At 29.9% G+C, this 22818-nt stretch overlaps 5 protein-coding genes across 11 annotated transcripts; 2 read left to right on the forward strand and 3 right to left on the reverse strand.

Annotated features, from left to right (window-relative positions):
* Positions 1-826: 826 nt before the first annotated feature.
* On the forward strand, positions 827-2208 carry Aay (phosphoserine phosphatase). The gene is made up of 5 exons (XM_072013039.1): positions 827-1213; positions 1374-1508; positions 1590-1735; positions 1804-1965; positions 2035-2208. Exons 1-5 carry the CDS (start codon positions 1074-1076, stop codon positions 2121-2123), a joined length of 672 nt encoding a protein of 223 aa, XP_071869140.1. The 5' UTR covers positions 827-1073; the 3' UTR covers positions 2124-2208.
* A 93-nt stretch (positions 2209-2301) lies between these two features.
* On the reverse strand, positions 2302-7287 carry Ube4a (Ubiquitination factor E4A). Of its 3 annotated transcripts, none has more exons than XM_072012728.1 (15): positions 6557-7287; positions 6063-6455; positions 5662-5982; positions 5382-5575; positions 5182-5292; positions 4878-5075; positions 4675-4792; positions 4423-4599; positions 4188-4333; positions 3915-4064; positions 3553-3796; positions 3315-3477; positions 2984-3188; positions 2734-2895; positions 2302-2646 (listed from the first exon to the last, which is right to left on the reverse strand). In XM_072012728.1, exons 1-14 carry the CDS (start codon positions 7118-7120, stop codon positions 2754-2756), a joined length of 3126 nt encoding a protein of 1041 aa, XP_071868829.1. In that variant the 5' UTR covers positions 7121-7287; the 3' UTR covers positions 2302-2646; positions 2734-2753. The 3 variants fall into 3 exon arrangements, with proteins under 3 accessions (XP_071868829.1, XP_071868811.1, XP_071868820.1); XM_072012710.1 differs by having other exon boundaries at positions 2725-2895; XM_072012719.1 differs by having other exon boundaries at positions 2716-2895.
* Positions 7288-7526: 239 nt separating this feature from the next.
* On the reverse strand, positions 7527-12527 carry LOC139992232 (uncharacterized). Of its 3 annotated transcripts, XM_072012889.1 has the most exons (7): positions 12170-12526; positions 11023-11110; positions 9150-10940; positions 8889-9074; positions 8377-8549; positions 7866-7975; positions 7527-7695 (listed from the first exon to the last, which is right to left on the reverse strand). In XM_072012889.1, the coding sequence occupies exons 2-7, from the start codon at positions 11083-11085 to the stop codon at positions 7640-7642; spliced, it is 2379 nt and encodes a 792-aa protein (XP_071868990.1). In that variant the 5' UTR covers positions 11086-11110; positions 12170-12526; the 3' UTR covers positions 7527-7639. The 3 variants fall into 3 exon arrangements, 2 of the variants coding, with proteins under 2 accessions (XP_071868990.1, XP_071869001.1); XR_011801051.1 differs by lacking the exon at positions 8377-8549 and having other exon boundaries at positions 12170-12527; XM_072012900.1 differs by lacking the exon at positions 7527-7695 and having other exon boundaries at positions 8362-8549.
* A 530-nt stretch (positions 12528-13057) lies between these two features.
* Mau2 (Mau2 sister chromatid cohesion factor) lies at positions 13058-17748 on the forward strand. 3 transcript variants are annotated; one of them, XR_011801056.1, is made up of 9 exons: positions 13058-13771; positions 14071-14250; positions 14322-14600; positions 14675-14921; positions 15000-15247; positions 15323-15528; positions 15610-15812; positions 15882-16875; positions 16991-17748. XR_011801056.1 is itself a non-coding variant. In XM_072012915.1 (8 exons), the coding sequence occupies exons 1-8, from the start codon at positions 13547-13549 to the stop codon at positions 16076-16078; spliced, it is 1785 nt and encodes a 594-aa protein (XP_071869016.1). In that variant the 5' UTR covers positions 13058-13546; the 3' UTR covers positions 16079-17748. The 3 variants fall into 3 exon arrangements, 1 of the variants encoding a protein (XP_071869016.1); XR_011801057.1 differs by having other exon boundaries at positions 15882-16151; XM_072012915.1 differs by having other exon boundaries at positions 15882-17748.
* Positions 17749-17903: 155 nt separating this feature from the next.
* Positions 17904-19303, reverse strand: LOC139992291 (NADH-quinone oxidoreductase subunit B 2). The gene is made up of 3 exons (XM_072013028.2): positions 19196-19303; positions 18208-18759; positions 17904-18100 (listed from the first exon to the last, which is right to left on the reverse strand). Exons 1-3 carry the CDS (start codon positions 19218-19220, stop codon positions 18003-18005), a joined length of 675 nt encoding a protein of 224 aa, XP_071869129.1. The 5' UTR covers positions 19221-19303; the 3' UTR covers positions 17904-18002.
* Positions 19304-22818: the final 3515 nt, after the last annotated feature.

Raw genomic sequence — 22818 nt, forward strand, 5'->3', positions numbered from 1 at the left:
CCCTACTAAAAAGTTACAGACAAACGTGTGATCAACTTATTTGAAAATTGATCTCAAAATGAGTCATTAAATCTTGTCCTCTATTATGTACTAATTCGAAAAAAATTTGCACTTTTGATTAAATTAATTTTACGAGTCTCATGATCTTCGCAACACGTTATTTATTTTTAAATATCTAAGTTCCTAAAATGAAAATAAAGTGCAAATTAAACTTCAAAGAATATGCTTATATTTTTTCAAACTTTTAAACATGGTGCTTTACCCAAAAGTCGGTATTTGTACTTTACAATTTCAGAAGCAAATGATAATATGAATTTGGAACATTACTTCCAACTTTATCAACTTTCACTGGTTTCTTTTGACATCCCTAGCTCGTTTGTGATAATTTCTACCTTTCAATCGCTTTACAATACTCTACACTCTGTACGGTCGTGTATGACCGTGCCGCTCTAAATCTTAAATACTTAATATAACAAAGTTTTTCATTTTCAACAATCGGTATTTCAGTACATGTGACAGTAAGAAACGTAAGATAGCAGATCTATTCTATACTTGATCCGTGGCCTGTGGCCTGTGGCCTGTGCAGGCGTACACATTAGCATTGCAGCGTACACGTTCTATTAAATATTTCAATTTATCGATACTAAGCGTTTTATTTCGTATATTTGATTAATTTTTCTTCAATTTCAAATGGGTTATATCTATACACAACAATACAATAGTTTCTTTAAAATTCACCTTCTCATCCGTAACGTTCCTCTTTCTTCTTGAGTATATTTTCTAATTGCATAACGTATCAATAATGTTTTAACCTTAAAAAACACTCATAATTTTAATAAAGCTGGAATATTGGAAATTTCGGAGCTATAGTATATTTCTTAATTCATATAATGATTTTATGTAATTGGGGAATATTATAACGAATTTCGTAAAAGACATTTTTTATCAGTGATTAAAGCAGGTCGACCAATGTATGTAAACTAAACGAGTATGATTATTACCCCAGTTTTGTACGCAGTAACGATAAAAGATTCGTCAGTTAGGCGTACCATTTGTTGAATTGAACGAGATAAATGGCTAATCCAAATGAATTAAGATCTATATGGAGGAACGCCGATGCCATTACCTTCGATGTCGATTCGACTGTGATACAAGAGGAAGGAATTGATGAACTTGCAAAGTTTTGTGGAAAAGAAAACGATGTTATTGCGTTGTAAGTTTTCTCTTACTTTAATCTTTTTTGTTAAAAAATATAATTTTTTTTTATCATTATTATTTACATTACTTGCGGGTGATCGCTCTAACGGAAAGATGATCTATGTATGTATTTAATTGCTTATTTGTATATATATAACATCCGAAAATGATTTTAGAACAAATCGGGCTATGCAAGGAGATCTGACATATCGACAGTCTTTGGTTGAGAGGTTGAATATTATAAAACCAAGCTTTATGCAAATAAAGCAACTTCTGACCTCACGTCCATTAAAACTTTCACCTGGAATTAAGTAAGAAATAATTTTTAAGTCGACGAGAAACAATGAAACTAGATACATAGGTGATTTTACAATTGCTTATAAAAATTTCAGAACACTGATAACAGCTCTACAAATTCGTAAAAAGCAAGTATTTTTGATATCCGGTGGATTTCGTTCTTTAATTGCACCAATTGCCACATGTCTTGATATTCCATTAGAAAATGTTTTTGCAAACAGACTTAAATTCTATTATACAGGTTTGTTCATATTGATATAAGATTAATTTAATATAATATATCCAAATGTTTTATGAAATCACTTGTAGGAGAATATGCAGGATTTGATGAAGATCAACCTACTGCAATAAATGGTGGGAAAGCAAAAATAATAGAGCAACTCAAAAATGAAAAAGGATTTACAACCGTTGTTCATATTGGTGATGGAGCAACAGATTTAGAAACTATTTCAGTAGTAGACCTATTTATAGGTATACCTTTTCATTACCTTAATTCTTAATTTACTTTACTTAATATTTAATATCACTTTTATTATACAGGATATGGAGGGAATGTAATCAGAGAGAGCGTAAAACAGCAATCATTATGGTATATTACTGATTTTAATGAACTTGTCAATATTTTGTAAACGTAAACAATACGATATTTCTTATAAATATTGCGATATTTGAACAATTTTAACAATAATCAATGACTAAAGGATCAGAGTTTTATCAGTTTTTTTAATAATATTTCCCTTACTCAAAAGTTAACTTTCACCACGTTTATCTACAAAATTTGAAATTATTATATATAGTTTACTCGGATGGTAGAAATTAATTTTATTCTAAACTCATCAATAACATTTATTTTGTTCGAGTCGAAAAGAAAACTTTATAACGAATAGTTTTTACACGTATTATACAATAACAACAACGTTCAGCTCTATGCTTACATTGTTATATATATACCATTACAAGACAATTCTTTGCACAAAGTACAGTGTTAAAAATTTTATAGAATGACAATAATTACAGTACACACTTAGTATCTGTACATATCTATGAGGATTTATATAGAAAAATATATACCTCTCTGTAAGTTATGAAACAACAAAATTTAAATCAAATACCGCAAAACATCGGACTTACCATTGATTATATTTAATAAATCTGAAAATTAAATTCTTTTTTAAAAAATTCAGAAAATATTAAACGTGAAAATTATACTTTAATATTGACTTGCTTAACTTTACTGACTATGTTTCATTCTTTGGTAATCAATGGTAATTTCTCGTCTTTTCTTGCTTCTTCTGTTGTATCCATTCTTGTACTCTATGTTGAAGTTCAACATTTGATTTTACCATATCCATAGTAAGAGGAGATCTATTGAACGGGTCGGTCTGATCGCTTAATAAGTGCCTAAACAACATTAACGATAAAAATAATCAAATAAATATTTTATTATAACAAACGGCCTGAATAATAGCAATGACAAAGAAATACTAACCTTGCAATGGTTTGCCGATCTATAGTTATCCTTGATGATGGAAGAACAACAGGATCTGTCATTAAAGTAGACATAATTGGATCTAGAAATTCATCAGGAGCATCGATTAAAATTTCGTCTTCCTCCTTCTTATGACTTGCGGCTGTCTCGACATTTTTTGCAAATTGATCTAAATCGCCTAATATACCCACACCACCGATACGAACTGAAATTTTATTGTCTTTAGTCAGCATTTTCAATCATTTATAAAAATTAGAAGAATATAGAATATACGAATCATGGTATATTTTATGCATCTGATAGTAATTAAATTTTGCATAAATATAAGTACCAAGAACGTTATCAGCCAGTTTGAACAGTTCTGGACTGTATGAACGACCATCTTGTGAAACAGCAAGCGTAAAAGATTCACTCTGACTAAGATTTATATAAATTTCGCATATATTTAATACTAAATTTGCTGGATGGAACGCATACTCTTTCTGTCCATTAACCTAAAATTAAAATGGTTAATTCCAGCATTCTACAGTTTAAACAGGAACATCTAATAATTCAATTATATTTGTTACCTTTAAATTTTTTTTATTTGGACCAACTAGCTGAAGCAACAAATAATTAAGCATCGAGGCAATACGATCCACCATGGTTGGATGACAAAAGATGGATTTTATTTCTGTAGTTAACATTTTTAATGTGTATATAGTTTTTCTACCTAATATATTGTCAAATCGTGCAATCATTCCAAGATGTAAGAGATAATGGGCTTGTTGATCACGTTCATGTTGTGGGAGTTTGTTCCATTCTCCACTTTCCCTTTTGATTGAAATTATTTTTCATTAATCTTATTTAGTAAATATAAGATTTATACAAGTTAGCAAAGTAAAATTACATATTGCTGATTAAATTAATAAGTAATAACCAAATTGAATACCTTGCTTGAATCAATTGTTTCAATTGAGCCATACTTGAAAGTGCTTCATCTAGTAAGAAAACTGCATCATTCATTAAAAGATTTATAAAACGCAAAAATAATGGAGGCTGAGCTGCTTCCATATTGGCTTCTGCTTCTTCTGCTAAAGAACTGTACATAAAATCATTATCATACAACACCGTATAATATAAATTATAGAGTTACTATAAAATATAAATAATAATAAATTTAATAAACGACTATGAAGATATATTATCTTTGTCCTTTGCTTACATGAAATTATTACGATGTTCTGGTAATTTCCACAAGTACTCCATAACAACATACATTGGTCGCCGATAATTAAACTTTTGTTCAAATTGTACACTTTGTCCAGTCATTTCAATACTCACGAATACTTTAAGTAAATTCGGAACAATCTAAATACATAATAAATAATACATAATAAAATAAAGTTTTATGATAAAAAAAAATATTTCATTTTATGAATTTCAAGCAGGGTACATACATATTGTCTATATGGATGTGTGATAAATAATTGTTCTCTATGGAATGTCCCTAAGTTTGGTGTTACAGGGCTCATAGTTTCATCATTTGTAGGTAAAAGTGCCTCTAAGCCTTCTGCTAGACGTGCACGTAGATGAGGATTATATAAACGTTGTTGAGACTCCATTAATACTATGATCTGATATCACATACTCGATTATTTTAATAAATCGTATGTATTTTTGCTGTTTTTAACATATTGTTGTTAACTCACCTCTGTTAATATAGGCGTTAGAAAGGATGGACCTTGTTCTTCAAAAACATTTGGATTTATGCGTCGTAATAAATACAAAAATCTAATAGTATTTTCTACCACAAATTCAGGAATGCATCTATGTAAAAATAATGGTGTTGTTAAATATTAGTTGTAATTATTAATATATATAGTTGAAACAAAGTACAATATTTAGAAGATACCTCAAAGTATCTGGAACAGTTTCTGGTAAAGGGAACTTCACCTCTTTACATTCCTTTGGAATGTAATTTTCTTCATTTTCTCCAATCTTTATATCATTTAAATATACTTGTACTAACCAAAATGCTGTTGTTGCATGAAATTTTGCTAAGAGTTTTAACATCTCTGGTACTAAAAGACTTGCTCTTAAAGATAAATACCTAAAATTTGATATATAAATTGTATATAAGTTATGCAATATAAATTTTTATGGTAAAAAAGGAGAGAAAAATCTTTTTTTTATTCCTATGGATCATAAATATATACTTGGTCATTTCTCCTTCCATGCGTTGAGTTATTATATCAAATACTTCCGATCTACCACCATTCTGTGCATCCTGATATATTCTCTGTATTCTTACCAAATCCTGGTTTGCTCTAAAATTCAACACATAATTCTCTTAATTACCAATATTCTTTTATTATAAGTCTTAATTAAATTGAGAAGAAAGATTTAAAAGTCAAACCTTAAAAGTTTGTCTAACACTACTCTGTATCCAAGATCTAATGCTCTATGAGTTAAGAAAAAGCATTCAGTAGTAAAACCAAATGTTTTTGCAACTGGTCTGGCACCACCTTCTGACATTGGTATCAAACAAGTTTCTGAGGACATTCCTTTTAAATGTATATTTGAATTTATACATTCATCCTGATCATTAACCTAGATAGTTAATTGTTATAGAATAGTACATTGTTAAAAATTTGACAATTAATTTTAGTTGTATCATTTTTTGTAAATTGACTTACATCTGCAGCACAATATGTTGGATCAATTTTAGGCACTTTAGAATCATTTTGTTTAATGCAAAATGGTTGACAAAGACGCAATAGCACATTTCCTAAATTTAACATAAAACCGTCAGAAACACATAACAGTGAGTCGAAGCTCACATCATTCTGGGTATTCCAAATTTTTCCCCTATTTGCATTTGAATGAAGACAATTGCCTATCCATTGTAAAGTTAAATGACGAACTTCTGTCGAACACTTTAACAGTAAATGAAAAACCTTTTGCAATGATTCGTTTAATGCATCTAAGGCTGTCCAAATATTTCCTTCAACTGAAGTCTACATGATAGAAAATATATATAAATATTATTCTATGCATAATTTAATTCCTTTTGTTCTTTTTTATACAGTTTACTTGCCTGTTGCAATGGCTTCTCGAAAAAATAAAAGGGCTCATCTATTGTTTTTGGTAAACAGCTCAAGCTAAAAAGTGCACCTAATAATGTATCTGCATATGCTCGGCCTTGATTGCTTTTAGGAGTACTATGATCAATTACTAATTTAGCTAAGGGTTCTATCGAGGAAAAAAGATTTAATATAGTAAACCAATATTGACGAAAAAGGACAAGATTACTTTGTGCTGCTTCTTTGTAAATTATATCAAGAATAGGATTAAAAGACACAGTTATTGCATCCATATCATTGTCTCCATTATCATTTTGTATCTCGGACACAATACCATTGACAAATAATATAAATTCTGATTTGGGCCCAGTTTCATCCATACATAACGCAATAAACTGGTTATAAATCTGTAAAAAACAAGAAAAATAAATGAAAGTCCTTTAAACTTATTATATTTAACTTTGCAAAATATAAATCTCATTAATTATTTAAATGTACATTGATATACCTCTTGTTCTTCAAACAATTCTGGCTCTTGTAGCACAATACTTGCATTTTGTAATATAGTCTGATTTATTTTACAAAGGACATCAGATAATTCTGGTTTGTTTTGATACAGTTGCAATCGACAATAACTCTCAAACAAATAAGGTATTACTTGTTTTTCTGTTGTATGAGGATCGTTAAGAATTTGTTGAGAATTGTCTATAGGTACTAATTTAGATTCAAGATCAGGTAACATTAATCGGTCAAAAACTGCTCGCTCGATCGAATCAACATTAACGAGAACTAATCTTCGGTTTTGGTGTTCATTTGCTCCTATTTCGTATAATGTTATTCCAAGTATATCGCCAAGAAGGCGGTTAACCTGATTATCGATTCTAGAATCTTTGGAACCTTGCAAATTTTTGATTTCCGTAATATTGTCAACATTTTTATCTTCAAGTTGCTCAACATAACTAACTCTATTACTTTCGTTGATAATTGCCTGACTTTGAGAGGAGAATGACACGGCATCGTTGATAGTTGAAAACAACCCAGCAAATGGATTGTTATTCACATTGTCGCACATGATTCTCTCGTTAAAACTCAATCACAATTATTGCAAGCATAATTATTCCGAAAATAAATTGCTATGATTTAATTTTCAACCTAAAATGTATTGCAAAATAAGCCAAAATATTCTCCTGATTACTGCACACTACTCTGTATTCGTTCCGTTGTAAAGCGTATACGTGTGCGCACGCGCCTGCGTGTGCGTATGCATATGCGCGCGCACCAGTGGTTGGATAAATCGAATTTGCTATAAAATATTGTTACATATATGTATATGCTTTTATTATTCATTTGCCACACAAATTTTTGTTTTCTTTGTTTATTGATATAAAGTTCAATTTTATGTTGAAAACCAAAAACAAATTGTGTACATGACCAAATTTATTTATTGTATAAATGATTCCTGTAAACATGAAAATAAATTTTGTATGAAACGAATTTATTAAAAAATTCAGGCACAAAGTGGGTTTGTTTACATATTTTAACACAATGTACACATATTAAATTAAATAATAGAAGGCACCATTATATCAATTTACCGCCAAGGTTTTCGTACAGTCCCAGCGCTGGTACTTCTTTTAATACTCTCATCTGCAAGTTATATAATTATCGATAATACACTGATATTGATGACTTATGTATCATGTAGTAAATGAGTTAAATAATAATATATACATATGTATATGTATTAATATAATTTGTAAATTAATTGCAGTAACAAATATTATGACCTGACATTATAATAAAAGGAAATAACTTACATAATATGTTTGAAGAGATAAGTCTTTCCTTAATATCTGAAGTCCAAGTTTGACATCTAGATCTAGACAAACATGAACGAACAAACGAAGTTGGTTGATATTCTTCCATCCTACCAGGAAAAAAATAAACAACAAATATATGGGAATTTATATATATGTAATTATAGCTGTTGGTTTAAACAGCAGTATGTTATGCTAATATAAAAATGGAAACTATATACTGGATATACGATTATTTTAGAAATTCTATTTGCTATAGAAAAAATTAAATATTGAGAATCTAAATATTGAGAATAAAAAGCATACTTCTGCAATACTAAATATACATTTCATACTACATACTAATTATGTTCATTGATAAATTTATGGTATTAAATTCATTTAATACAAGCATCTAATAGCAAATAATGACATAATTTATTTTGTTTCAATAACATAACATTCTACATTTGAAGAATTCATAGAAATTTTTGTAAAAAAACAAAGTAAATTTTACTATGCAGAGTCATACTCCTTCAGTTTTTTCCTGGCTAAAGTCCGTTGAGTTGCAAACGAGTATGATCTTGCAGATGATGGACGTTCTATACGGGATTTTTTAATTTCACGATCTTGCGCTATTACTTGCGTTCTTTTCTGGGGATTTTGGGCAAATAACTCCACTATATTCATAGAAGCTGCGTCACACTTTTAGAAATCATAAAATTCTGATAAATATCCTTTCCTTAAGAATTTTCATATTTTAAATAACAATTGTTTTACTTATCAACAGTAATAAAATAATGGATTTTAAAACACTTTAAGTAGATTATTATTAAAATAATATAAGTAGAAATTATTTGTTTTATTTTATCTTACTGTCAACTAATTACTATCAAATTGATACAAGTGAAAAGAAAATTTTACTTCTTAAATTTATAGACGATATGATAAAAAGGAAACAAGACTTTAGTAAACTTCTTAATATTATAAAAAAACAAACTGCATTGAGTGACATTTTTTTATTATAATATTTAACAATATTACCTGTAATTGAAGCCGATGTAAAAAGTTAAATTCTGAACGATTGAGAGGTGCATCAACATGAAGTTTAAGCATGCAATGTAAAGCTTCTTTGTATGTGTTTTTTAAAGCGATCACACGTTCGGTTCGCATCATTCTACGTACTAAATACCCTCTTGCATATGCGTTTATTACATTTACTGCTTTAATCTGTAGCATGAAAATAACTTTGTAATTTGAACTACTAGTTAAATGGAAATCTAAATACAGAATATAAATACTTGCATGTTTAGTTTCATATATTGTCCTCTCAAGGACTGGTACATGAGTAGTTTTGCTATCTAAAGGAAATAATTCTCGACTAACGTTTGAACGTTTACTTGTTTCACCCTCCTCTAATAATCTTTTTTTGTAATTTACATCATTTGATTGCATCTCTGTATTTCTTCCATTTGTTCTTGTCAGAGAATTATTAATGTTGACTGAGGGTTCTGTTTCTGATGATTGAGCTGTATATGAATATCTAGTAGAACAAGGAGCATTATCATAATTTACTTCAGGATAAATATAATTCAATGGACAGGAAGTTATGTTCGTCTTATTATCTTGTGAATATTCTACTTCATTCTTTTGTTCTAGATTATTTTTTAATGTTCTAACATTTTGCATATTGTTTTCATCATTAAAAGCAGGAGACAAGATATTTTCAGAGAGCAAAGAAACTGAAATTTTTGGAAAGGATTTTTTAATCTCAGTCAATAAAAGTAACTGTTGTTTTTCAAATTCCTTTTGTAGTAATGTTTGTTCTCTGTGTTGACGAAACACTAATTCAGCCATCTGATTCTTATGCATCTCTTGTACCTTTTTGTAAACTGTTAGAAGTTTATCAGATGCAATAGTAGATTTCAATTTAGGGATTGGATTATCTATATCTGTATTTTTTGAAAATTTTGCCATCAAATTATTAGTTGCATAAATGCTATTGTGCTCATTTAGATCTTCCAAGGAACCACCAAGTTTACATACTGGATTAAAAGTGCAAGAGCTATTATACTTGTTCCATGTTTGTAATCTTTCTATCTTTTCATTGTTATTATCTACAATATACTTTTCATTATGATTAATTTGTATATCACTTCTATTAATACACTCTTTAGCTAACATCGTTTGAATACAATCCGCAGACTTTGTCGATGGACACATTACAAAAGAAGATTCCGGTTGCGTTTGTAAAGAAACGGACTTGCACATTTTACGATTAGTTTTACGATTAGAGTTTCTTATAGGAACAGATTCTTTATTTTCAGGTTCGTACTCCCATTCAATTTTAGCTTGTGTAACATTCCATTCTTTTTGTTGGTTCGTATTCCCGTAAGATGTTGGAACATATTCTGAACATGGAGCACAAGCTGAAGTAGCAAGTTCCATTTGCATGTGTGCTAATAATATTGGACTTGGAGTGTCTAACACATAGGAACCTTGACGTACTAATTTAGGAGTATCTCCTAAATTATCAAAATTACTTTCTTGACAATCTCTATCTCCGTTACATGTAGTGTTATTCAGTGTTAATGGAATAATATTTAATGTTTTAGGCACTTGTGGTTTCCAAATATCTGATATTGTTTCTGTACTAGTAGATTCTATTGAAGCTGTTTCATTTAAGCAGCGATCTCTATCAACGTTAGCAGTTATTGATTTTGATTTTGAAACAGTACCAGGAGCCAAATTTACCTGATTTTCAGACTTACATTCCATGTTTAAATTTTTACTAGACTGTAATGTTTTTTCTAAATTGTCATTAGAGCTTTCAAAAATTTCTATTGGAACATTGTTTCTATCCACAGTATTAGTTTCATTATAATTAATATTTTTGTATTCAGAAGAAATTAAATTCTCTCTTGAACCATGAACTCTTTTTTTAAATTTTATATCCCTTGATTCTTTTGTAACTTTTCCTATATAAATATCACTATTATTACATTCTTTAGCAATGTGTAAAACATTCAACTTTTTTTCTATATTTATTGCACTTTTCTTATAATTGGATATTTCCTGTTTAATATCTTCAGTTATCTAAAAAAGATATATTTTATCACAAAATTAATCTTAAATGGTAATTATATATAATATAATGCCTATATAATATAGTGCATACCATTGGTGGTAAAATAGGAATTCCATTAATCTTGATACATGATACATATGAATGACCTTCCATAGTTTTAACTTTTTAAATAGATCTGCTAAAAGTGATAGGAAACTTATACATAAAGAAAACAACTATTGTTTAAAAAAACTTACTAAAGAAAGAATAGGATGATAATAATAATAATAAGTAAAATAAATTTTCATATTAATAAAGGCAATATTGTTAATAAACATTCTGTTTGTTACATAAAGATGTAAACAAAATAATTAAGTGATAGTTATATAATAATCAGAATAAAAATAGAGTAAAGCATTAAAGATAAATCAGAGTTTGGGATTGCATGCTCAAATATGTGCACGCATGTATATTAATTTGATTATTTGTTTATTTACATATAATAATTTTATTACATGCATATATAATTGAAATGAAGTTAATTGAAGCAAACACAATATCACCTAACAATTTCCTTTCGAAATGTGTCTCAATCTCTTCAAAGATTAATTTATTTAGCAAATTTGTTTGTCAGAATTCATTACATTTCATATTATACTTACTATTACTTCGTATTTTTTGATAAACATTTTATCCAATACTAACACTAACGTTAGAAGAAAACTATTGAATATATTTAATTTTATTTAAATGAATAAAAAACGGATATGCATTTTCAGTTTATTCATTTACATATTTATATGTATCGATATATCGATGATACTATATCGGGACAAACTTCCAAAAGCTAATATTTCATTAATTATTTATGCATTTTTTCATTATGAAAACATCAAGCTCTGATCACAGACGAGAAAAAGAATAAATATGACATCGACATGCAATGATGCAATGTTTTTTCGTACCCACGTTTTGGGGTCATCTAAACCTAACCCAACTCTTTCCCTTATTGTGCAACGGGCACATCCATTTACTTAAATTGCGTAGGTAACGTACGACGAAGAAACCGAACGGAATGCATCAAAACTGAGTGAGATACATCGAAACATAGCGAGCAATGAACTGTAAAACATTGTTATAGGAACAGATACAGAGCTTCAAATATGCGTTATCTTAATAAATCTACACATATTATCTCTTGCTGATATTTAAATCCTACTACTATGTCAACACTTTGAGAATGGTAAAAGCGAGTTACCTCTTGTTCCCTGTAACACCTAGAGTGAAGACTTTTCGAATAATAAACAGCAAATGATTTTTTAACATGTTACGCATAGGAAATTAATCACGTACTAGGTTAAATGGTAATTATTTAGAAGTTTATTCTCACTATCGATTTCGATGGTTTTTGAACATGTTATCGGAGGCATGATTTTGAACAATTTTTTTCTATTACACATGTAACCGGTGCTCGACCCTAGTTTCCGAGATATTTACAAAAAATTGTTGATACCACTACAGTGAATTCTGTCTATAATTGTAAGTTCGTGGCAGCGTATTCGTTAGTATTGGTTGCCGGCTGGATAAAATGACCTAACCTAACCCAAACCTAACTCATCTTTTGTTTATATTATACAAGGTGTATCACCAAAAACGAATCATTTAAATAACTCTTTCAATTTTTGAGATACAAAGAAACATTTGAAACAAAAATTGTTTGGTTACGAGGGGACTATTACGTAATAGAAAACATTTTTCTCAGGTGGAAGAGTTTAAGAATTTTGAAATTTCACGCCCAATTTTAGCACAATTTCTTCTATGCGATTTTCGGTATACGAGCATCAAGGCCACGATCATGTAAACAGGTCTCGACACTCAATATGCCACATAGAAGAAAGCATTCTAAAATTGAATCGTTAAAAATCAATATGAAATGTAAGAAAAGTCTCGTTTCGCACATGTGTGACATGCTATGAATATCTCAGACAGAGACTAAGACAATTTACCCATCTTTGTCTATTTTGCAAAAGCGAAAATTTTGTTGTCTTCCATGTTGATTTTTCACGACTCAATTTTCGGTTTTCTGTAAAAAGTATCAAGTCCTGTTTATATGATCGTGGGTACAACCGTGCTCAAGAAATCGCGATCTAGTTATCATTTGAACGCCACCACCCAGAGGTTAGAAAACCAATATTCCCTATTAAATAAAATAAAACCCTATTTAGTTATATTCCAAAGTATCCAAAGCTAACGAAGTAATGATATATAGTTCACTACCGTTGTACATAGAAATTATTAAAATGAATAATGTCGATGTCTATCTAGACTATTCTTGTTATCGAAATATCAATTATCTGTGCCTGGAAACGATGATTCTTAGTACGTGTATAAAAAATGTGAAGCAATAATAATAGAAAATGTCCTGTTACATATGTATGTAAACATTACGCAATAAGCGGTTTCCAGGGGAAACGAATCTGACGGGACACCGCGAAAATTGTAAATCGAATCGTGATCGTAACTTCTCTTCTCAGAACGGTGATTCCAGTTTTGTTCCAAGTGTAATTGAATCCCGTGTGCGAATCCAGTGACCGTGTCTTATCACGGTTGGAGATTTTACCCGTGAAATGTCAAAATGGCGTCTTCACAGGACGCTTGGTATCTGTCGTTGTTAGGACTAGCAGAAAACTTTCGAACCTCGAGTCCACCGAATATCAAGTCATGCATACAGTGTTTACAAGCGGTTTTCAATTTTAAACCGCCTCCAAGAGTTGAAGCACGCACCCATCTTCAACTTGGTAACATCCTTCTTACGCATACCAAAAACATCGATTTGGCGCGGTCTCATTTAGAACAAGCGGTAAGTTGTACTATTATTTGTACTTTAATTAATTACGTTCAACCTTTTCTTCTAATATTGTATTTTATTTTTATCGTCTACTACGTGGAAATTTCGATACATCTGTTTATCTTGATTCTAACCTTTCTTTTTATTTTGGTACAGTCGGTAATACATGTATAAGATTATGAGTGATTAAAAATCAATTGATATGTTAATCTGTATGTACTTAAGCAATGGTTTAATTTTTGAATAATCGATAATTTAATATTTGGATAATTGATATTTGTTAATTGATATGTAATATTGACATTTTTTAGTGGCGATTGAGCCAGAATATAAACACTTTTGATGACGTTAAATTTGAAGCAGCAAGTGTGGTTGCAGAACTATATGAGCAACAGCACCAATCAAATCTAAGTAAACCTATATTACGGAAGGCTATAGAACTTTCTCAACACAATGTGTATTGGCATTGCAGACTTATTTTTCAACTTGCAGTAAGTTAGAGACTGTTTTAATTAATGTCAATAATGATGTTCTTGTTTAATGATATTTTTGTGTGATTTAGCAAATACATGCATCAGAAAAAGATTTTGTCGCAGCTAGTAGTCTACTTGCAGTAGGTGTTGATTATTCTCATATCAGCAATGCAAGTTATACGAGAGTTCTATTCTTATTGAGCCGATGTATGCTTTTATTAATAGACAAAAAGTTTACTGAGGTTCATCCACTTTTAAATTCAGCTGGACACCATGTTGAAAATTGGCAGGGTAGTCCACATCAAAAAGAGTATTTAAAAGTATATTTTTTAGTACTTCAAGTTTGTCATTATTTAATGGCAGGACAAGTAAGCAATGAATAATATTTTGTATTTAATAAATGTATGCTAACTATTTATTTATTTTAAATTTTTCTTGACAGGTTAAGAGTGTGAAACCTTGTTTAAAGCAACTCCAACAAAGTATACAAACTATAATGTCTCCTAGCTGGCCACCAGATGAAATAGTTACGGGTTCTAATATTGGAGATATGTTTATATGGATGCCAAAGGACCATTTATATGTTTTGGTGTATTTAGTAACAGTTATGCATTCAATGCAAGCTGGTTATATGGACAAAGCTCAGAAATATACAGATAAAGCATTGACTCAAATTGAAAAGCTCAAAAGTGAATGCAACAACTTATCATTTTAGTAATGTTATTATGACTTCCTAGTTAAATTAACATTCATATTGTATTTTGCAGTTGTTGACAACAAACCTATACTTTCTGTTTTTCAACTAATGTTGTTGGAGCATATAGTAATGTGCAGACTAGTAATGGGAAATAAAAGTGTAGCTCTTGCAGAAATTTCTCAAGCTTGTCAGCTTTGTAGAAGGCAGCCAAGGTTACTTCAAGGTCATAAGCCACAATTGCATGCTTTATTGGGACTATATGCAATGTCTATGAATTGTATGGAAGCTGCGGAAGCACAATTTACTGCTGCTTTAAGAGTAGGATAATAAACAAATTAAATATTACTAAATGTGACTTTTTAGTAGTATTGTGTAAAATAATGTCTTTTACAGACATCGCAAGAAAGGGAATTGTGGACTTTCGCGAATTTGAATTTGGCAATAGTATATCTTAGGACAAAGAGGGATGCTGATTTAGGTGCTTTATTAGAACGAATAAATCCCGAGTCTTTACCATCTCATTCGCACTCTTTAAGGGCAGCAGCATATTATGTTCAAGGTCTTCAAGCGTTTTTTGGAGCGAGATACAACGAAGCAAAGTACGAATCGATAACTATTATTATACTTAATATCTTTCAAAAAGCCATCAAATGTACCTAAACATATAAATATATTTATAGGAGATACCTCCGGGAAACTCTAAAAATGGCCAATTCTGAAGATTTAAACAGACTCACGTCATGTAGTCTTGTACTTCTTGGACACATATTTCTTTCTTTAGGAAATAGTAGAGAGTCCATGAACATGGTTACTCCTGCGATGCAATTAGCTTCTAAAATACCTGATGTTCATGTACAATTATGGGCTACGGCCATACTTAAAGGTATATGGAAATTTGGATGTATTTAAACAACAGAAGGTTCACCTTTAAATGACTCATCTTTGTCGATAGATTTGTATAGAATTTGTGGAGATCCGAATCGCGAAAGCGAAGCATATCAAATGCATTGCACGTTTTCGCAAACACTCTTGAAAGATCACTTTCAAAGTACACAGATGGGCGAACATAATCTTATACAGTGGACTGATGGGCCTGTGCCTGCTTTGCCGAGTAATCCACCACCTTCAACGTCACAAGCAATTCTTTAATAATATCCAAAAACTCGATAGTTTGTATGTTCGAAGCGTGTAAACTATTTGATGGAGCACAGAAAGGTGTTAGGTTTGTACAATTTGGTTATCGAATTATATAGTGAACAATAGAATCAGAGATAATGATAAAAGCATGAGACTCTCCTAAACGAGAGAGTGAAGTAGGTTGAATCACAAACGAACTAATTAATTGCGATTAAATCGAAGAGAGCAAAAATTTAATTGTTCAATGTGGGTATTAAATGATACCACAAAAACTCATTGTTTATTATCTAAATATTTTCGGGTAACTAAAAATCACACAGAATTTCATTTGCAGAGTTTCGTAAAGATTATATATATACTATAAGTTTGTACAAACAATTTATTGTAGTCGTTTTCTATGTCACAGAGATACACACAAAAAAGTGAAAATATGTATAAAATATTGATATATTTTATTATTTTGTAAATTGTAAATTATCTCGAGACTTTTTTCCTCATAAGTGTAAATCTGCAAAGAAGAGAGAAAAGTGGCAGTACTATCGCTCTAAGTATCAAAATAATTAAACGCATTTTTCAATGTAATTATCATACCATTGCACAAATACTATTTTAAAATTAACAAAAAGTTTAATTTATGCTATAAAAGTGATAGATTTTGATACGAATGTTAAGAAATATTTGTTGTTGGTGCTAAATTAAAGGGCACATTAAAATGCGTTAATAATTTAAGTCTTGGAAAATCTTATTTCTCACACGGAGAACAATATTTCCGGCCAAATCAATTTTTCTTTATATCTTAGTTGCTCTCTGTAAGTAATTTATCTAAATTTGACATTCTAAGAATAACCTAACGTTATTATTTTGTAACTTACATTGATTTTATTCACATATTTTTTTAAATTTATAATTCATACAACTTTTTAGGTTTACATAGCACGTTGGCAAGTATGTTTTGAATTAAATTTTAAATCGAGACTGATAAAATTATTATAATAAAGAACTAGATAAATATGGATCAGAGATATGATACGTGGGTGCATATTTCAGAGACTATGAATTTGTACATCTATGAAGATAAATTTAAATAAAATTGAACATTTCACGAAAATAAAGATTGAATTGGTAAAAATGAAGAAAATAAGAATAAAATATTGATACTATTTCCAACGTACTATGCTCTTCAATGACCAAAGTAGGCTTTTAAAATTCGGGCTGTGGACACAACAGAAATAATTGTATGTTCATAAACGTACCCTTACATATGGGAAAATATGTTGATAAGTACAATAGGTTGCAAAACGTTCTTTGAGAAACAAAAGAAATATCGTACCTATTGTATGCGTGGTGCGTATCAGTTGATGTGTTTTTATTCAACAATGTATGTATATAATGTATAATTAAAATAAACACAATCGTAAGTAGTATTAGATAGAGCAATATATGAGAAAAGAAAAAAATAAAGGGGCCTTACTATGTGGTAAGCTAAGTGGCAAAGATGTTCCGCCTAACTTTGCATTGTTTTTAAATTAAGATATTGTACATATTTTAAATAGTAAAGATAATAAAGAGTAAAACAGAGAAAAAAATATAACAAGACTACATACCTGTAAAAAAGTACTTTATCGTTTTCGTGTATTTATGTAATCAATATGAAAATTATATTATTTGAATTAATACTGTCATCTTTGAGTTCTTTATTTATAGTATTTATATGTATTTTTGGTGGTTGTACATGATGATAGAAAATCCATAAAAATAAACAAATCTTAGGAAAAGACATGGTTGTGTAATAAATTAGTCATTTTAAAACAGTGATCTATTAATTTTTAATTACTACTTAAAATAATTTATAGTTTCATTTCTTACTTTCATCATGTTTTGTATTATAATACCAACATGTATATATAATCTATTACAATTATTATGTACATTTACATTATTTTCTGTACCATAACTGTACATGTTTCATACGTTTCACCTTCTTCTGCAATTGAAGGACGCCATACATTAAAGCTTCTGCTGTTGGGGGACATCCTGAAATGTGTTTAAATATATATATATATAACAATTTTTGACTAAGATAAAAGATTAAGCCTAAGACATAACATTAAGCTTTTTATGAATGTTACATCAAATATTACCTGGCACATATATGTCCACAGGCAAAATCCTATCACATCCTCTGACAACAGAATAACTATAATGGTAATAACCACCACCATTGGCACAGCTTCCCATTGAAATGACCCATCGGGGTTCAGGCATTTGATCATACACTCTTCTCAATGCAGGTGCCATCTTATTTGTGAGAGTACCAGCAACAATAATAACATCAGCTTGTCTTGGAGAGGCTCTAAATACAACTCCATATCTGTCCATATCATATCTTGGAGCTGCAATATGCATCATTTCAACTGCGCAACAGGCTAGACCAAATGTAAGAGGCCATAGTGATCCTTTGCGACCCCAGTTTATAATATCATCTAATCGTGCCACTGCATATTCAGCGATATTGTTGGTATCTTGAAAAGGACTATAGGGCTTCCTTTTTACTTTTTGTGGCAAGGAAGGTCCACTTTTTTGCTCTACTGCATCTGTGGTCATATGTTTGGCTTGATTGACTAAAGTTCCAGGACATCCTGATAAAGCAATGTTATTGCGTATCAGGGATGCTAAGCCCTGATTAAAAGAGGCTAAAAAGAAAATATTTATCCATATTAATTTTCTAAATATGTGATTTAATTTATACTATATTTACATTTATGAATATTTATCTGTTACATAAGTCACAACTTTTGTAAAAGATAAATTTTTTATTATTATTGAAGATTTTTGTTGATACGTGAGGTTATGAAATGTGTTACAATAGAATTTGAAAATGACACCTATACTTCAGTGTAAGAAAATAAAGCTAATTTAGTTGAAATTGCTACATCTTATGCAATACGAACTATTAGAGAGAATGAGCCATAAAATTAAACGTAAATATATATGAAACATATTAGTATATTTAGAGAAGAATTTCTTCCAAATGAAGAAATGTTACAATGTTACAATATGCACTTATCGTTAGTTTACTTAATTACTGAAAACAATCGATGATTTTGAAAAGAATTGTCGTAAACTTACGCGATAACATAATACAGCGCAACATTTTTCACCCTATAATCTACAATACCCTCCCGTCACACAGTTGTCTGCTACACTGCGATTCTGCGCTGTAAATGCATCTCAAAGCGTTATATGTATGGTACCATGGTATGTATTTACCATAGAAATAAGAAATGTATAAATATATGACCGTAATATAAATTGAGCTGTTAAACCTAATATAGTTGATTAAGTGGCAACAGATATATTTGCCTAATTAACCTCAAAAGATATATTCAGTTTTCTTAATTTATAGGTTGTGTTCGAAAAACATAATGTATTTTCTAATAAATGTATGACATGGAGAAACAAGCATCAGGCATTGAAAGATGTAGATTTGTTATAGATAGGTCGAATATTGTAAGAATTGTGATTTTCAATATTTTTAACCGCTTGTAGTTCATAGTAACGTTAATTGGTTTTTTATTTAATTTTAACCGATGACATTTTCAGCATGTACATATAACTGATATAAATCTATAAAACGTATTGTTTAAATTTGCATCACAAGCTCAGATAAAAAAGTTATAAAAAGCGAACTTCACTTCGCTTTCACTTTATTTTCTTCCCGATTCCGACCAGTTGCAATTTTTTCAAAAAATTGTCGAGAGTGCATGTAGTAAACTAATCCGTCTATTTTCAGTAGATTGCAATCTTACCACCAGAGGACTGAAATCTGAGCTATACTTTCACTAACAATAACTTTCCCGATAGAATCTCATTGTTAAATATAATATAATTTCGTTTTATTATACAGATAAATAACTATAGTAATTAGACAGTTGTTTAACAAAATTTGCAATGTTTTAAATCATTTCATTTTCTTTTTAACATTCATATTTCTATTCAGTAAGATCTACTTTCCTAACTGAATTGTGATTGTTGAGAACTAATTCTTTGATACTTTAAAATTTTTTAAAAGGAAAATTATTATCTGTTTTACTTTACCAGATTATAATTATAATTGTAATATATTTGTGTTAGGAAAAAGTATAAATGAACAAAACACCATTTTTTCGTAGAATGTTTTTATTGGCTCAGTTTCTGTTTTATACAAAACATCTAAGAAACACAGATGCTTTCCGCTGACATTTTTTCCCTTAAACTTCGCCTTACGAAAGCGGCTAATCTATCGACTTCGCGACGTTTTTCTAGTCTTGCAGTTCCCAAAGGGCACGCTAAAGTATAATGCGATACTTATGTTTTTTGTTTGCTTCAACAGTGCTTGTATGTTGACGCATATACCTAATCACAACACTACTTATTTACTCAATGGTGGTCGTTAAAAAGTCGAAACGTAAGGTTGTTAAAAAGTGCCTCTCAAGTGAACGACTGCACTACTTCAGCAAACGGACGGGGACTTTAACTAGGCCACAGAACCAAATTTTTTCACTATTCGCGTTGCCTTGTAAACGTAAACAATTTCCTATATACAAAAACGGTCCCTACTATTTGTCGCTTACCAACCGAGCTAATTTCATTCATAGTAATTTTTTTACCTAAGGCTCCTGTTTTATCTCACCGATTTGTCTCGATCGAACGGTAAAACAAAATATTTCTTTACATTTTACAAGTGTATCGTGCTTCGTTGAACGAAAACTGCATTTAATTATTTTTTGTTTAACCACTTGCCTTATATCATATACAAAATCATTTTCGTAACTTACCGATTATCGAATTATAATAGACCGTGAATTTTTATGCATTTATAGGAAATTAAAAAGTCCAAAAATGCTGATATGATGATATTCAAGAATATACAAAATATTCAAAAGATAGTACTTATTATAATACTGAGTGGAAAAAATAAATTTCTTCTTAGATTCCATTTGTTTAATTAGATCTACGAACATATGAATTTGCATAAAAATCTTCAGTCTAGTAATATATAGAAAATTATGTTTGAGCCTGAATTCAGCTACATTGAATCACGTGGACGTTACTCTGATTAAGTCCGAAATGTTTTAAAGAAATTACGTACGGTTAAAGATTCATTTGTAGAAACAACATTTTCATTTAAAACAGTTTCATTTAAAACAACATAGTAAATTTGAATGAGATTAGTTAAAAAATAAGTCATAAGGCAAGGAGTTAATCGTAGGCGTGTATGAACTCTGTGTGCATTTGTACGTTGTATCATATAGAGACCTCGTAGAGAACTATTTAGCGAAAATTCATTAACCCATAAACATCTAGGTAACATATAATTAACAACTTATACTTCAGCAACAACAATAGGATCATTTGTCATTTCTTTAAGTTTCGAGTTGGATATATGAATGGCTCCCGCTACCAACAGCAGCTGCTTAAATAATTTACAAATGTCGTAACAGTGTTTCTTTCTATGCATCTTAAACTCTTATGATAATTTCCAGTCGATTATTCGACGCCAGTTTTTATAATGTAATGTTCGTTTTTAAAATCGATAGGTAACCCATTTTAGAATGGTCATTTTAAAACGTACCTAAACTTAATTTCAAGTAACGAACTAATTATCATGAGAATTTTATTGAAACATTCCAAAAATATAGAAAAACTTTAAATTCTAATATTTTTCCCGCGCATATGTTATGAGTTAAAATCCTGCATGCATTTGTGCGCAGGTGACTTTCTTGTAACATTATCTCGCATCTTTCAAAATTGTTTTCAATTTTTTCTTTCTTTTGCCTTTTTATCTTTTTCATAGAGTTAATATAAGATTTATAAAGTAGTATTTGCAAATTATAAGAACAATTTAACATAATATAAAACTATATTAAAAGGGAAAATGTATATGTTTACACATACAGTCGGCGGCAAAAATAGATGGGCAGATAATGGAGATAGATATCAATGAAGTTTCGGTAAATATGGCTTGTTTACAGAAAAGTGTAAATTAATTTACTAAGTAATTTATATAGTATAAGCATATATAATAAATAAAACTTATATACATATAACACTAGTACTAATTTGATTAAACTTCATTGATACCTAATTCCGCTACATTTTCATTTATTTTTATCCCCGATTGTATCTTATTTTCAATTAAAAACAACCAATATAGACAGAACATTTGTAATTATTCCTTTTATACGTTTTAAGATGATGAAATTTTAAGGAAGTCAAAAACAATTTCCATATAGTATGGCACAAATCGTTCTGAAGTTTACGATCTACTATCCGAGGTATCGACTAATCTACCAAAAATTGTGATTTTAAAAGGATGATAATCTAGAATCTCTATAGAACTTTATCTAAAATTTTCAATTTACTTTGTGCGCCGTTTCTTTAGAATCACGACTCCGGATGATACATAACGGTCATATCTCCTTAATGATTTCTTAAACATTTTTAGAAATTCTCATGAGCCTTTCGGTGCACATGGTTCACTTGCGCAAATGATACTCACTCGAAATCTTGTTATATTAATGAATCAAAATTTTTAAGAAAATGAGCTTTCTCTATTGGAAAACATAAATAAAGTCAATACTCGAAGCTTTGAAACCATTTGCATTAAATGCTCGCTTAAGTACATTGTAGTTCAGCGCCATCGTTGTCAACATTATAGTCCAGAATGATAAAACAGTGAGTAGCATTATCCTCCAAATTGAGCAAGTTTT

Source organism: Bombus fervidus, chromosome 2 (assembly GCF_041682495.2).
Source record: "Bombus fervidus isolate BK054 chromosome 2, iyBomFerv1, whole genome shotgun sequence".
NCBI classification, from domain to species: domain Eukaryota; kingdom Metazoa; phylum Arthropoda; class Insecta; order Hymenoptera; family Apidae; genus Bombus; species Bombus fervidus.

Excerpts from the sequence above, each read along its gene's own strand:
- Aay (XM_072013039.1), top strand. The coding sequence starts at position 1,074 with ATGGCTAATCCAAATGAATTAAGATCTATATGGAGGAACGCCGATGCC. Across the intron at positions 1,214-1,373 it reads GAAAACGATGTTATTGCGTT|AACAAATCGGGCTATGCAAG; the intron begins GTAAGTTTTCTC and ends AAATGATTTTAG. Across the intron at positions 1,966-2,034 it reads AGTAGTAGACCTATTTATAG|GATATGGAGGGAATGTAATC; the intron begins GTATACCTTTTC and ends TTTATTATACAG.
- Ube4a (XM_072012728.1), bottom strand. The coding sequence starts at position 7,120 with ATGTGCGACAATGTGAATAACAATCCATTTGCTGGGTTGTTTTCAACT. Across the intron at positions 5,293-5,381 it reads GTGTTAGACAAACTTTTAAG|AGCAAACCAGGATTTGGTAA; the intron begins GTTTGACTTTTA and ends GTTGAATTTTAG. Across the intron at positions 3,189-3,314 it reads ACTGGCTGATAACGTTCTTG|TTCGTATCGGTGGTGTGGGT; the intron begins GTACTTATATTT and ends ATAAAATTTCAG.
- LOC139992232 (XM_072012889.1), bottom strand. The coding sequence starts at position 11,085 with ATGGAAGGTCATTCATATGTATCATGTATCAAGATTAATGGAATTCCT. Across the intron at positions 10,941-11,022 it reads TTCCTATTTTACCACCAATG|ATAACTGAAGATATTAAACA; the intron begins GTATGCACTATA and ends TATCTTTTTTAG. Across the intron at positions 8,550-8,888 it reads TACATCGGCTTCAATTACAG|TGTGACGCAGCTTCTATGAA; the intron begins GTAATATTGTTA and ends GATTTCTAAAAG.
- Mau2 (XM_072012915.1), top strand. The coding sequence starts at position 13,547 with ATGGCGTCTTCACAGGACGCTTGGTATCTGTCGTTGTTAGGACTAGCA. Across the intron at positions 13,772-14,070 it reads GGTCTCATTTAGAACAAGCG|TGGCGATTGAGCCAGAATAT; the intron begins GTAAGTTGTACT and ends GACATTTTTTAG. Across the intron at positions 14,251-14,321 it reads GACTTATTTTTCAACTTGCA|CAAATACATGCATCAGAAAA; the intron begins GTAAGTTAGAGA and ends TGTGTGATTTAG.
- LOC139992291 (XM_072013028.2), bottom strand. The coding sequence starts at position 19,220 with ATGTTGCGCTGTATTATGTTATCGC. Across the intron at positions 18,760-19,195 it reads GCGCTGTATTATGTTATCGC|CCTCTTTTAATCAGGGCTTA; the intron begins GTAAGTTTACGA and ends TTTTCTTTTTAG. Across the intron at positions 18,101-18,207 it reads TGTGGACATATATGTGCCAG|GATGTCCCCCAACAGCAGAA; the intron begins GTAATATTTGAT and ends AACACATTTCAG.